Source organism: Artemia franciscana, chromosome 9 (genome assembly GCF_032884065.1).
Source record: "Artemia franciscana chromosome 9, ASM3288406v1, whole genome shotgun sequence".
NCBI lineage: Eukaryota > Metazoa > Arthropoda > Branchiopoda > Anostraca > Artemiidae > Artemia > Artemia franciscana.
Window position 1 is genome coordinate 30115431 of NC_088871.1, and position 14066 is coordinate 30129496.

The 14066-nt window shown below is 38.1% G+C and overlaps 1 protein-coding gene across 2 annotated transcripts in view; it reads right to left on the reverse strand.

The window, feature by feature from the left end:
* LOC136031261 (integrator complex subunit 2-like) overlaps positions 1 to 14066 on the reverse strand; it is a 96922-nt gene continuing 82856 nt past the window's right edge. For both annotated transcript variants that reach the window (XM_065710687.1, XM_065710685.1), the window contains exons 15-18: positions 12794 to 13022; positions 9335 to 9442; positions 7921 to 8134; positions 1 to 536 (exon numbers count right to left, since the gene is read on the reverse strand). In XM_065710687.1, coding sequence (XP_065566759.1) covers positions 46 to 536; positions 7921 to 8134; positions 9335 to 9442; positions 12794 to 13022 — 1042 coding nt within the window. In that variant the 3' untranslated portion in view covers positions 1 to 45. The remainder of the gene's footprint in view (positions 537 to 7920; positions 8135 to 9334; positions 9443 to 12793; positions 13023 to 14066) is intronic.

The following is a 14066-nucleotide window of genomic DNA, read 5'->3' on the forward strand; positions in this document are numbered from 1 at the left end:
TTTCACATTTCAATTGTATTTACAAAACATAGAATATAAATAAAATTATGAAGATTCTTGTAAGATGGCTTCTTCAGCAAAAAGTGCAAACGACTCCCTCTGTTTTATTAGAAAACTATAAAGTTCATTAACTGTCAGTTGTTCAAGAGGGACAATTGAACTTTCATCATTCAGGACAATCATTTTTCTCTTTTTGTACTTTTTCCGTGAATCAGGAACTACTTCTGGATCTAATTTCTTTACTGCGACGTCTTCATCGATTTCCCCTTCTTCAACTTCCATTACTTCTTGTTTAATATTTATTTTCTGTTCTGCTGTTTCAGACTTATCTTTTGGCTCAATGTTTTTCACTGTGTATGGTTTTTGTGGATGAAATTTTAAGGAGTTAGATATACTTAATTCAGATATTGTGATTTGGCCGATTTGAACATAAATATCAGCAATATCCTCCCGTAATGTAGGAAAGACGCTTCCGATCCGAACTAGAGACGGCAATGCTGGTTCGATCAATTGCCTTCGTTGATTTGCTTGTAAAACTGAAAAAAAAACTAATGGATAAGTTTAAAAAAAAAACAAAAAAACTTAACGATAATAAATTTCAATTTAGCCTCCTTTCTAGCGACTTTCTGGCTCTTTTTCAGAAGTCTCAGAATTTTCTTCTCGTAATTACAAATTACTGTATAGTTGAATGTGAATGACGAATCCTGTTTAAAAAATAGTGTTACACGGAACATAATCGGTACTTGGTATTTTATTATAATTTTTTTTTTTTTTGAAATTTCAGCTACTGGGGGCCAGGGTTCACTCTTTAGTAGGATTTAGCTACCGCTGCAGTCATGCTTCCATTCTTTGGCATATATATTTCGTTAGATTAATTTACGAGTCATAGAAAATTTTCGAGAGGTGAGAAGATTCAAACCACATAACACCACCCATCCCCAGAATACGCCCTGAGTACACAAACGTCCATTAGATGGTAATCATTACCAGTGTTTCCAATCTTTAGTCAAATTAGCATCGAAGATGAGAAGCCAAAGAAGATAAGAGTTCATGGTGAACACACCTTCACTAAATTGGATATTTCATTATCAAACCAATTAGTTTTTCACGTGAATTTAATCCCTGAGATTTCGCAGTCTTTGGAAAAGGATTATAGGTCTAGATCTAAATATAATTATTATTGCTACCGTGTGACGTGCCCATTACATTACAGATCGAACGACCGTCTCTGGACTTTGATTTATGGATTACGATTTGGATTGTGGCTGCTTACCAGTGAAATAAGATGGCTGAAAAACTGGTGTTCAGCCCCATTCTGGACTTTTTGAGTAGATCACTCACAGAAGGGGTAAAACTTGATCTGATCGTCAAGAGGGCTATAGATTATTTCGAAAACAATGCAGTTTTACAAGCTAAGAAGACCCTTCATAGTGAGCTGGATATCCAAACCCAGATGGTTTCGTATGCCAAGGATGGTGACAATATTACTTATATCTGCAAGTTGGTAGTCACGGCGGCAAAGCATAATGTTCTGATCCCGAAGTTTGTAATTTTCAGTTCGTGGGAAGTACCTGCCATCGGCGAGTCTGTTCATGCCATAGTAGTTTCGAAAGTAAATGAACTTTCGAGAAAACTAGATGGATTTATGTTGAATGCTAGCCACTTCCCGGCCAGCCTGCCTGACAAGTTCCGGCCTCCTCAATCCGCCCCTCCCTCACCACTTTATTCTGTGATACTTAAGAATCCCCCAAAAGACTTAATAGGCCCAAATGAACGAAAAACATTCATCGACAAGGTGTGCCCAAATCTGAACGATATAGCCAAGTTACGCCGCTCTAACTTGTGCTGGAAACTTTTGGTTCGGTCCGAGAAAACTGCGGGCCAGATAGTTGACAATGTTCAGCACGCCGAACCATCGCTCAACATTTCCCTCGAGGAGCTTGCTTTTGTCGCGGCGATTAAGCGAGTGCCAGAAGATTTAGACGAACTGTCGCTGAAACAGCTAATTCCCAAGTGCACTAAAACAGTACACTGAGACAAGTCCCGAACATTTAAAGTGTACTTTCCGTCTCGAACTGATCTTAGATAAAATGTCCGATTTGACGTATATTCACACAGTTAATGTTATATTTGATTATAATATGAAAAAAACTTCGTTTTCTTAAAGAGTTAAAGAGGCTGCGTCCCAAAGTCGAACCTTAAAACGTACAGGAATTAGAAGAGGCAGTTGGGGGGCTGCCGCCCCCCAAACTCCCAGCTTTTAAAGACTTTTGTACAGGTTTTTTGTTTTTTTGCTAACCCCCCGCTCTTGGCTTCGGAAAGGCCCTCTTTTAATTAACAAAAAATTGAAATGAATGAATAATGGAATAACTTCGAAAAATATTAAACACAAGAGGACAGGAGAACCATTGCGCCAAAACTAGTAATTAGTAACAATGAAGTCCCCCCACAAAAAAAAACCTGTACAAAAGAGTCTTTAAAAGCTGGGAGTTTCGGGGGCGGCAGCCCCCCAACTGCCTCTTCTAATTCCTGTACGTTTTAAGGTTCGACTTTGGGACGCAGCCTCTTTAACTCTTTAAGAAAACGAAGTTTTTTTCATATTGTTTCTGTACGTTTTTCTACAATCCATGGTGGATGTAATTTAATAATTCCTGTACTCCTCGTACAGGAATTAGGAGAGGAACTTGGGTGGCTGCCGCCCCCCCCGCTTTTAAATCATTGTATAAAATAGAAAAAAAAATAGATAGGATGACCGAAATGTTTCTTTTGCTCATAAGAAGCTAATATTCTGTTATCTCTCAAATGATAAGCTGTCCAGGTGTTATCAAAATTTTTTTGATGTTGTGAAAAAAAACCGCTTGTAAGAGACTTGAACCCTTGACCCGAGGATTAAAAGTCCCACAGTCTACCGACTGAGCTAATCACTAGCATGTGTGTAAATATAACTTCTCAATAACTTTTAAAAATTTCAAATTAACATGGGCTCTTATGGAGAGAAATGCGTTAATTAATTAGCTAATGCGTGGTTTCTGGAAAACAGGGAAGGAGTTATCGGATCGAGCTGAAATTTCGCGGATAAGCTCCTGGGCCGTAGGGGACCTTAACTTGTGAATTTCAGCCCGATCGGACAACGTTAAAAGGGGGGGGGGGGGGTTGGAGGGTCGAAACTTTCGGGGGGTTAAGATTTTCCTACGAAACTTTCCAGGAAAATTACTCGGAGAATTCCGCATCGAATGAGTCTTCGTACACCCAGATCCGATGTCGGATGTGACCTGTAGGCGTCTAGGAAAAAAAAGAACATGAATTTTAAGTGGCTATGCGTGGTTTCTGGAAAACAGGGAAGGAGTTATCGGATCGAACTGAAATTTCGCGGATAAGCTCCTGGGCCCTAGGGGACCTTAACTTGTGAATTTCAGCCCGGACAACGTTAAAGGGGGGCTGGGGTTGACGGGTCGAAACTTTCGGCCAGATTTTCCCCATGAAGGAAAAGTTGGAGGGGGATGAAATTTTGCAGGTTTCTTAGTTGGAGCTCGGGCTACGAAATGCATCCCTCCCCATCCCTCTGCGACCACTGGAACCGAAGATCGCTTAACATTGTCGTGTGTCGCCTCTTTATAGAGGCACGAGTGTGCCTCCTTGATCAGCTTTCTGACCACTTACCATAACTTTCTCTATCGGTGTGCCATCTTCGGCTTCTCAAAATAGTCCACTAGCATGTGATTCCTCGGCATGGCGACATCGACATGATTGGTCAGAGATCGACCAAATTCAATTCATCGAGTCGTTGGACTCGATTCCAAGTAAAAGTAATGTCCCATTTCACCTACTCCAAAAGTCGCTCTAATTGTCTAAGAATGAGGCCCTAATTTGTCTTGATATATATTGTGCTGAAATATGTCATGCCCTCCGCTTTGCCGAAAAACAAGCTGTCTCCATGCAACGTGTCTTCAAAGGAAATGTTTCTGGATGGCCTACAGATCCATATCTTCTTAATTCATGTGGACAAGCAAAGCTTTGGTTTTCTATATGGAATGAGTGTGGGCGTCCTACTACGGGGTATCTGAATGACACACGAATCTCTACGAAGGGGAAATTTTCCAAAATTCTTGTTCAGCACCATAGAGATCTTATCAATAGCTATTCTGCCCGTGCAAAATAAGATCGAAATACGGTATTCGGCACCGTCCTCAGCTGACATTCCAGAAGCTGAATGGTATGCATATTAAGAACCTGAATGTTCTGCCCCTGATCCCATCATAGAGCAATCTTATGAAGTAGCTTTGGATCAGTTTCTGGATGCCCAGCCAGATGAAGGTTTTATGGTCAGTACCCATTCTGTCGAGGATGCCATCCAAAAATTAAAATGGAAACGTCCATCTGGTATTGACCAAGCTAGTCCGATTTATTTGAAATATGGGGGATAGCTTCTTACAGGTCATCTGTCTCTGCTTATGCAGATGATTTTCAATCAGGCTATCGTTCCTTCTTCTTTTTGCATCGGAGATCTGACTCCTATCTCTAAAAAAGGAAAATCTGATGTCCACTGTACATCATTTCGCCCTATTACTGTAGCTACGTCCCTTTGCAAGCTCTTTGAGCTACTGTTTATTAAGGAACTTGAAAAACTTCGCTATACTTCTTCACACCAGTTCGGATTTAAGCGAGGTACCGGGTGTGCCGACGCTTCAACCGCCATTGCAAATGCCCTGATTGATGCAGAGCCTTCTGGAGAAAGCCTGTTTTGGGGGGATATGATATCAGACGTGCATTCGACTCTCTTATCCATGCAGCGATGCTTCTGAAAGCTGGTAAACGTGGATTTTTTCTGGCCATTATTCGTTATTTGCGGGATTTATATTCAAGACTACTTATCCGCCTGAAACTACCCCCAGTTATAGACATGCCCCCGATTCCACGCAGACAACTTATCCCAGTCAAGAAAGGGGCCCGTCAAGGCGCTGTCGCCTCTCCCGAGCTTTTTAATAACTATGTGCTGGAAGCACAAGATCTATGCTCACATTCACAGATTTTGTCCTCTGTAAACCTTTCCTTGATATACTGTGCTGATGACGTCCTAAACCTTAGTCGAACTCTTCAATATATCACCGAAATTTTTGGGATCCTTGAAGTGGAATATCAGAAAGTTGAGCTAGAATTCAACTCCTCCAAATCTGATATTGTCCTGTTTAACTGGGAAACAGATTCCTCTGCCCATAATAATAATAATAATAATCTTTATTCTTTCCCTTTATCACAATGCAATAACATGGGTATCGTCAAACAAAAAAAGAAAATAGAAAAACGCAAAAAGACGCAACATAAAGAACACACATGATGAGCTATCACTTCGATTTGAGGATATTGTCGTTGTGGTGCTTCACGAAGTATGGAATGAAGGAGTTTAAAAATCATGTCGTTGAGTGTGTAGGCGGGCATTCTAACAGTTCTTTTCCTTCTTTAAAAGTTGCCACCCTCGTCTTGTGTGCGTGAGTCACTGAAGTAAACTGAGGCAGGATATCTCGGTGCGTTGGGGACTTCAGGATGTCAGCTCCAAACTTCATCAGTGTTTCGTGCCTCCTTTCATCCAGGGTTGGGAGCCTGAGTTCGCTCAAGCTTTCTTCGTAGTTTTGTAATTTGATCCAAGAATTATTTTGCAGGCTCTTGTCTGAATTGTTTCAAGCTGACTTCTGTCTTTCTCTGTGAGCGATGGGTGCCAGACAGGACAGCCATACATGACTATGGGCATTACATAAGTTTTGTAGCACGAAAGAAGGAGTTGTTCTGTCATTCCAAACCTTTTGAGATTTGCAAAGGATTTTAGAAGACCAGCTGCTTTTTGCTGTGATCTGGTTGATGTGATCTCCGAACCTAAGATCGTCACTTAGTGTGATGCCGAGTATTTTAACTGATTTCTTTGTTTGGAGAGGTGCAGGTTCGTCAATGCTCTTCTTCTTTAGGAAGTTGACACGCAACACACAGCTTTTCTCAAGACTTAGCTGGAGCTTCACTTGATCAGCTTGATCCCGAAGCTCTGCAACCAGGGGCTCGAGTTGGTCGAGTGTTTGTGGAAGGAATCGTAGGAGACTTATTGAACAGTCGTCTGCGAACTTGTACCTTTGTTTATGTTGTCTCATCAGTCGGTTGATTACAATGACAAATAAGATGAGACCTAGCTTGCTTCCTTGGGCTGCTCCACATGTAATGTCTTGGAAGTTGGATGCTTCCCCGTTTGCAAGTTGTACGCACTGTTGACGACCAGAAAGGAAACTTGCGATGATGCACAGCAGAAACTGCGAGACCTCCAGGGCACGGGCTTCATTGATAACAGTCTCGTGGTCAAGGAGATCGAAAGCTTTCACGAAATCAGAAATTATTATATCAGCAAGGGCCTCCGAAATCTCTAGATGCTCTAGTAGATTATGAAGTAATCTGACCAGATAATGTGTTGTGCTGTGCCCTCGACGAAAATCGAACTGCATAGGGTCGATTTTATGTTCTACTTCTGCTAGTAGCCACTGTAGAATAAAGTCTTCAAAGACTTTCGAGATGATGGGCGTCTTCGAAATCGGCCTAAGGTCTGACGGTGAGGTCGGTGATGTTTTCTTCAGAATAGGTGTAATATATGCCTTTTTAAACTTATCTGGAAAAACGCCTTCCAGTAGACCCTGGTTATACATCATAGCCAATGGCGTGGCCAGGAAGGAGGAGCATGCGTGTATCAGCCTTATAGGAATTTCGCCGGGGTAAGAGGCTTTTCTAATATCTAGGTGTTCGAGTTTTTCTTGGACCTGGGAAACTGTGATGACAGGGATGGTTTCAATCGGACCATTCTGTGGAAAAGTATTGAGGGGAGGCTGTTGGCGGCAAATATTTGAGAAGTGGGCATTAATTATTTCTGCGGTTAAATTCTTTCGATCACGCTTGGATCTAGCTCTGTTCAACCCATAGATCACCTTATATATCAAGGCCCCCCAATTGCTTCTTCTATCCTACACACCCGAAAACTTCTTCTTGAACAAATCAGACGTAGAATCTCAGCAGCTTACGCTTCCATTGTATCTTGTAAACTTCGATTCAGCCGAACTCTTCTAGCTAGTCTATATAATGCTGTTGCCCTTCTCTATATTCTCTACACCGCACCCTTCTGGAAACTCCTAACTTAAACCGACAAGCGTAAAATGCGATTCATGTTTTTTTTGCTTTGCCGAGTATCTGCTTCATCTGCCTCCATCGTACAGAAATTCACTCATTATTGCGAAATTGAAGGTTGAACATAATAGAAAAATAGATGAGAATTTAAATGATTGGTCCCACATTCTTAAGCAGTGATGTGTTGTGTTTTTCTTTGTCCTATGCTCCGTTTTGTTGTATGTTTAATTGTCATGGGTTTTCTATATTTTTAATAACAATAATAACAACATGATTCTTGTAAGATTGTTTAAACGTTACTGTTCTGTAGCATATATAGTATGTCACCGTTTTTAAAGTTTTTTTTTTCGCACATATATTATGTAAATTATACTCGTTCGCTTAGGTCGTTTTTTTAGTATATTTGCGTTTTTTTTGTATATTTGCTTGTCCTGTTTCTAAGTGTTTCATTGTTTGATTATTTGTTTTCTTTTATTAATCCGTCTTCTTGCTTTTGTATGACGTTTCAAATAAATAAATAAGGGCCGACTGAATGACACTTGGAACCAAAATATCTCATTTTGGGAAAGAGTCGAAATGCCTTTTAGTTTTACACAACAATTCAAGGGATAAAAGAAACAGAGAAGAGAATATCCCTTTCATTTCCTTGTTCTAAATAAAATCATGCTACACAAGTGTGAAAATTAAATGAAAAAAAGAAGTATTCAGGGAAGGTTTGATGAATAGACGACCAAACAAGAAAGTAAAAAATTGAATTCATAGTCAACTTACTTGGAATTAACGTTGCAAGTACATTAATTGACAAGCGAGCCATACTATATGATTTTGGCAAGGCATACTGAATACATAAATGAGACATCAGATTTATTCCAAAAACTTGTTTTTCCAGATTAGGCTGAGCCAAAAGCTCGGGTATGAAGTCAAGACATATATGCATGCTGGGTATACCTTCTACAGCAACAGATATCAGATCCAAAGGATAGCCCTAAAATAAGAAACATATTCAGAAAATTATAATATTTAATTGTAAAATTTCAGCCTTAGATTATGGAAGCTCTGTAAAAGGTTAAATTTAGAAAATTTCCATTGAATGTACGCTCTTAGAAACGATAGTCTTAAAAATCAACTTTTCTTTTATTTTAATAAGAATATACCAAAGGCTGCAAGTGGAAGAGCAGAAAAATCAATATAAGGTAGAAACTTAGATTATCCTCGACGACTCAGAATTATAGCTAACAGAGAAAATAAGAAAAACACGATGAAATGAGACAGCAAGTGATGTCAGCTGGAAGTGGCCTGAGTCTGCTCAACATGTACCATGAGAGACCTCAGTGTATCAAAGGTTACCTTCGTCTAAACCAAACCAAGATTGTCCATTCACATATTTAAGTTTTCCTTTGTTTGTTTTTATCTTAATTAGATTTCATGGATTCCTTGGAAATTTCCACAAAACATGAATAAAACACATATGTTCTTTCTTTTAAACATCAAACCGCAACTGGGCCTGAAACATTAAAATCTTCAACCCTAACACTTTTGCTCTGTATGCATATTTTTCTACAATCAAGATCCAAAACTCTGTTTACTATATCATTTATATAGCAAATACATTCTATTTTTTTGGATTTTTATTTTTATTTAAGAATTAACGACGCTTCTTGACTACTAAGGTCCCTGCGTCGGCCCTGCAGTGCATTCCTGCAGCATGATTCGATCTCTGGGTCCCGTATTACCAAGCTAAGGTCAAATCCACTGCGCCACCACAGGACACTATTTTTTTTTCTTTTTTTGATTTCAAGCAAGTTACACATTTTCAAATTTCAGTGCCATTGCACGAATGGATTGGTTCATTGCTTCATTGATCAAGAAGATGGTTCCACATGCATAGGTAAAGACATTAGTAGGTAAGTAAATGGAATTAAGATATAAAATGTAAGCGCTTACTCTTTTCTCGTAGTTAAAAGAAGTTCAGATGAATATATATCCCCTATCTCGAGATTAATTTGAAGACACAACCCATGAATAAATAAAAATAGCCCCCCCCCACACTCGGGGAAAAATCTACGTGCATATACAATTTCAAAATTTGTCTTTTACGAATAAAAGCCAAAGCGAGGGAGATCAATCTTTACAATATCATCACGGGGTTTAGCAGTTATAATAAAAGACAAAAAAAAAACTTTACCTGAAAGTGAACAAGTTTACACAGTCCTGGATCAGCAATAAACATTTGATGAAGAAACGAGCATATAATACTTCGGACTTCTTGCAATTCGCTCAGGTTTGAATCTGTCTGAAAAATATTTCAACGTCAAAATGGCTCAGACATGAAACACCACTACACACGACATATCTGGAGTACCAGTATGCAGTCACTTGCAGAAATATTCACATTTCCTTAGTGTCTGTACTAGATAAAAAAAAAAGTTTCTTCAGCTGAAAGTAAGGAGTACCATTAAAACCTAAAACGAACAGAAATTATTATGTATATGAAGGAGATTGTCCCCTCCTCAACACCTTGCCATTCACGCTAAAGTTTTTTGGTACTTTGGAAATATTTAAAAATAGCGAAGTGTTGAGGAGGGGGCAACCCCCCTCATATACGTCATAATTTCTGTTAGTTTTACATTTTAATGTTGCTCCTTACTTTCAGTGTAGAAAACTCGTTTTCTTTATTTAATTTCGTATCGTTTTTTAAATAATGCCAGGATATCTGGGTCCATCTCCATGGTAAAATCTTCAACGAAAATACTCTCGAAAAGTGTCAATCCTGGTGAAAATTTACCCCGGATAATTACCCTTAACATCTCCATGCATAAAACTGAGTCGGTTAAGACAAAGTAAGAATCACAAGGAAATTTCGTACAGGAATCCTGGCAAATTTCTCAAGTATTAATATTCCCCCGGAAAGTTCGCCTCCTGGAAACATCCGTCTCCGTAGAAAATTCTCCCCGTGCAAAATACCCCCAGCCAAAATTCTTCCTCCCCTCCCCCCTCAAAAAATGCATGCATACTTCCCAATAACAAATACTGTATGTAAACACTGGGCAAACTTTGTAACTTAGACCTTTCCGCACGGGCTGTGGGGGTCATGATATCTTCAAAATATAATGATTAGGCCTTTCAACTATACTGAACAAAATAGGTATCTCAAAATTTTAATCAGATGGTTTTGAGAAAAATTGACATGGGAGGGGGCCTAATTGCTTTCCAATCTTTTTGGTCACTTAAAAGGGCACTAAAACTTTTCATTTCCTTTAGAATGAGCCCTATCCCGAAGTTCTAAGTCCAGTGGGTCGATACGATCACCTCTGGGGAAAAAACAAAAAATAAACACGCATTCGTGACCTTTCTTCTGGCAAAAGACACAGAATTCCATTTTTGTAGATATGAGCTTAAAACCTCTACAGTGGGGTTCCCTGGTACGCTGAATTTTCGTTAAGATTCCATGACTTTTAGGGGGTGTTTCGCCCTTTTTTCGAAAATCATGCAAACTTTTGCAGGCTTGCAACCTTTGATGGGTAATATTAAACTCACTGAAACTTATATATTTGAAATCAGCATAAAAATCTGATTGTTTTGATGTATCTGTTGGTATTAAAATTCCGTTTTCTAGAGTTTCATTTACTGTTGAGCCCGGTCACTCCTTACACGCTTCATCCCCCAATAGCCTATTCTTATTTGCACACCCTCTCCGTAGCGGGCACAAAACCAAATTTTTTGTATCTTCAAATGTATCGGAAGACAATAGTTCCTACCCCCACTAGCAAAAAGATTTCAACTCCTCATTGCCAAAAATGACCAAGGTATAAGAAAAGACTTAAAAAAAGAAAAAAAGTACATATTAACTTCGAAGCCTTTTGAAAGTTATCCTTTTTTATCGTCAGCCCTGTTACGAATCAACACTTGTAATATCATCTTATAGAAGTTAAAATTAGTACTATGTATCCATTCCTAGCCATAAATGTACCCATTTATATTTATTTATAATACTCCGTACTTTGTGTTTTTTATACTTTACGGGTAATAAAGTTCATTCATTCATTCATTCATTCCATTCCTAGCTTTTTCAGACACTGCTGCAGCTACTCTTTACTGCAATAATTGGAAGACTACGTTATTGTGATAGATTTTTATACCCTTAAATATATCAATAACAAAGGAAATATAGACCAAATATTTAATTTAGCCTAAAATACTTATCAGGGATCGATAATAGGTAATGAATAAGGAAAAGTCGAAAATCCCTTACGATAAAGATGACCACAGTGTAACAACCAAATTTGAATACCGAGCCTTCAAATTGCCTCAAATTTTAAACCTAAATTCTTTTTTTCAATGTGAACATTAACACTGTATTCGTTAACCCCCCGAAGCCTTTTAAATGGCATATCGCGCGAAGAAGCTCAAAACTTTAGCAAAACTAAAGATTTTAAACCTAATTTTTTTTTTCAATGTGAACATTAACACTGTATTCGTTAACCCCCCGAAGCCGTTTAAATGGCATATCGCGCGAAGAAGCTCAAAACGTTAGCAAAACTATTTGGTACTAAAAAGCTATTCGTAGATTTTTATGACCTGCTAAAAATAAAAGGAAGGTATACCAGTCAGTGAAAGTACTTAACTCCTCATACCTGGAGATGACCACGGTCCTAAAACAGACTTTTAATTAAAACTCTTTAAATTGTCTGTTAGTTCTGTTTTACCCACTCTTTGGGTAAATAAACTAATTTGCGTAATTTTCTAACCCGTTAACCAAGAAGATGACCGTACTCTAACAACCTATTTTCACTTACAAGTTCCTGTTCGTACTAGACATAAAACCGAACTTTCTGTATTCTAAAATAAATCGGAGACGAATAATAGATACACCAACTAACAAAAGTTGGCAACCTTTTATCACAAAGATGATCAAGGTATAACAAACAATTGTTACCTATAAGTCCCTCCCTTGTCTTAAAATTTGAAAAAGCTTTTTTTTACGTGAACCAGAATACCGAAGTTTTCAAAACCTCAGAATTTTTTAAATGATGTATCATATGAACAATTTTTTGTGCGAAAAGACTGATGTCATACGCTTTGATAAGCTTATAAAGGAATATTAATCAGCAAAAATTGAAACTGGTGCCTGCCTGCTTGTCTGCTAGGATGAAGGTTTTCAGTCAAAAGCATAAACATAGCTCGACAGAATGAAAGCTTGTTTGCATACAATTAGCTGAACATTTTACGTGAGCAGCAGATTACTATTTTTGTCATTGATCAATGCTTATGGCAAGTTTAGACACAAGAGCCAAACGGCTTCCAAGCCAGTAAAAAAAGTTACTTGGCCTGAAAAAATAAAACCCATTACAATTAGCCTTTTAAGTCCCGCTTTCCATTCATGTAGGCTCTTTGATCCTTGAAGGGAGCATAAAGAGTAAACAAGAGGAAGAGAAAGGGTGAGAGAAGAGAGATAGAGAGAAACAAAGGGGGGATAAGGAGAAAAAGAGAGAGGGATTACAAATAAAAACTCGTTTGCTTCATCGACGCCATTTAGATGACAAGACTTGATGAGAGATAGTGAATAGAAATTCCGAGTAAAGGGCGATTATACAAATAGACGAGCCTATAATGAATCATCTAACAACAAAATCTTAAATAATACCTCTTTATCAGATTCCAGAGGGAGACAAGCTTCAAGAAGAATTTGAACGACAACACTTTCGTGTGCTGCAATATATGCGTTCCGTAGGTCGTCTCTTTCGTTTTCACTTGTCAAATTACCTACTTTTTCAAGGAGGGGTCTTTCTAATTGATGACGCTGAAGAAAGCTGCGAGAGGACGCTAACCAAACTCGAAGCAGATGAAGAAGAATAGATAATAACGGCGGACACCTAAAGTAGAAATATTGTTGAATTACATTCCCAAGATACCTTTCCCAGTTTAAACAAGCGCTTAAAGGCATAAGCTTTCGCAAATATGGCATTGCACAAGCATATAAGTGGTATATGAAAATAGACTCCTCGAATAACACTACGTTTCTAGCGTATGAGGACTAGTATTTTAATTTTTTTTTCTTTAACTCTTAGTGCAGTTTAACTCTTAGTTATCCTTATTTTTTAAGACAAGATTCTTAAAGCCTAAAGCAAAATATATCAAGGTCAATCTTTCAATGTGGGCAAAGCGAAGTTTTGTATTGTCATAGAAACGCTCAGCCTTCATATACACGAGTAATACTTAACTAAAATAGTAAAATAGCCAAAAAAAGTAGCGCAAATTGTCCTGGATAATAGCTTTTCCAGATAAAACGATTCGTTGTTTTCCAATTTTTTATTACCAGCTGAAAGAAGAATTTCCCGGCTTTGCATGATCTGTATTTTCGGTAATTCTAGGTCCCAAAATAGGTATGCTAACCACACAATGTACATTCCGGCGTTTTAAGTCTGTCCTATAGCAACAAGTAAATATTATGGCAACTTATAAAACGAATAATTTTTTAAAATAGAAGCTACGCACATACACACTAGTATTTTATGAAAAAAAAATTCTAAGGCAAATATTTCGGTAACATATTTTGGTCAATACACTGAATAATAAACAATGCATAATAATTGCATTTGCTGTGCAAACATAATATTTTTTATAGTTCAGAAGAATTTCAACCCAACTTGCTTTTCACAACACAGTTTGTTCGTCGTAAATGTAATAGAACATTGATCTGCTAAAATTCTTATAGTTTATATTAGACGTCTTTAAACATAGGAAGGTTCATTTTATCAGGAAGAAGAACAGGATAGTGCCATCTTTAATCCTGCCATCTTTAGTCCTGTGCCCAAACTCAGTATACATATTTTTCAAGTTGTCCATAAAATCATAAAATAGTAACCTTTTATGAAACTAGAGAAACAGTCGAAGATACAGAATTTCGTCAACAGTTT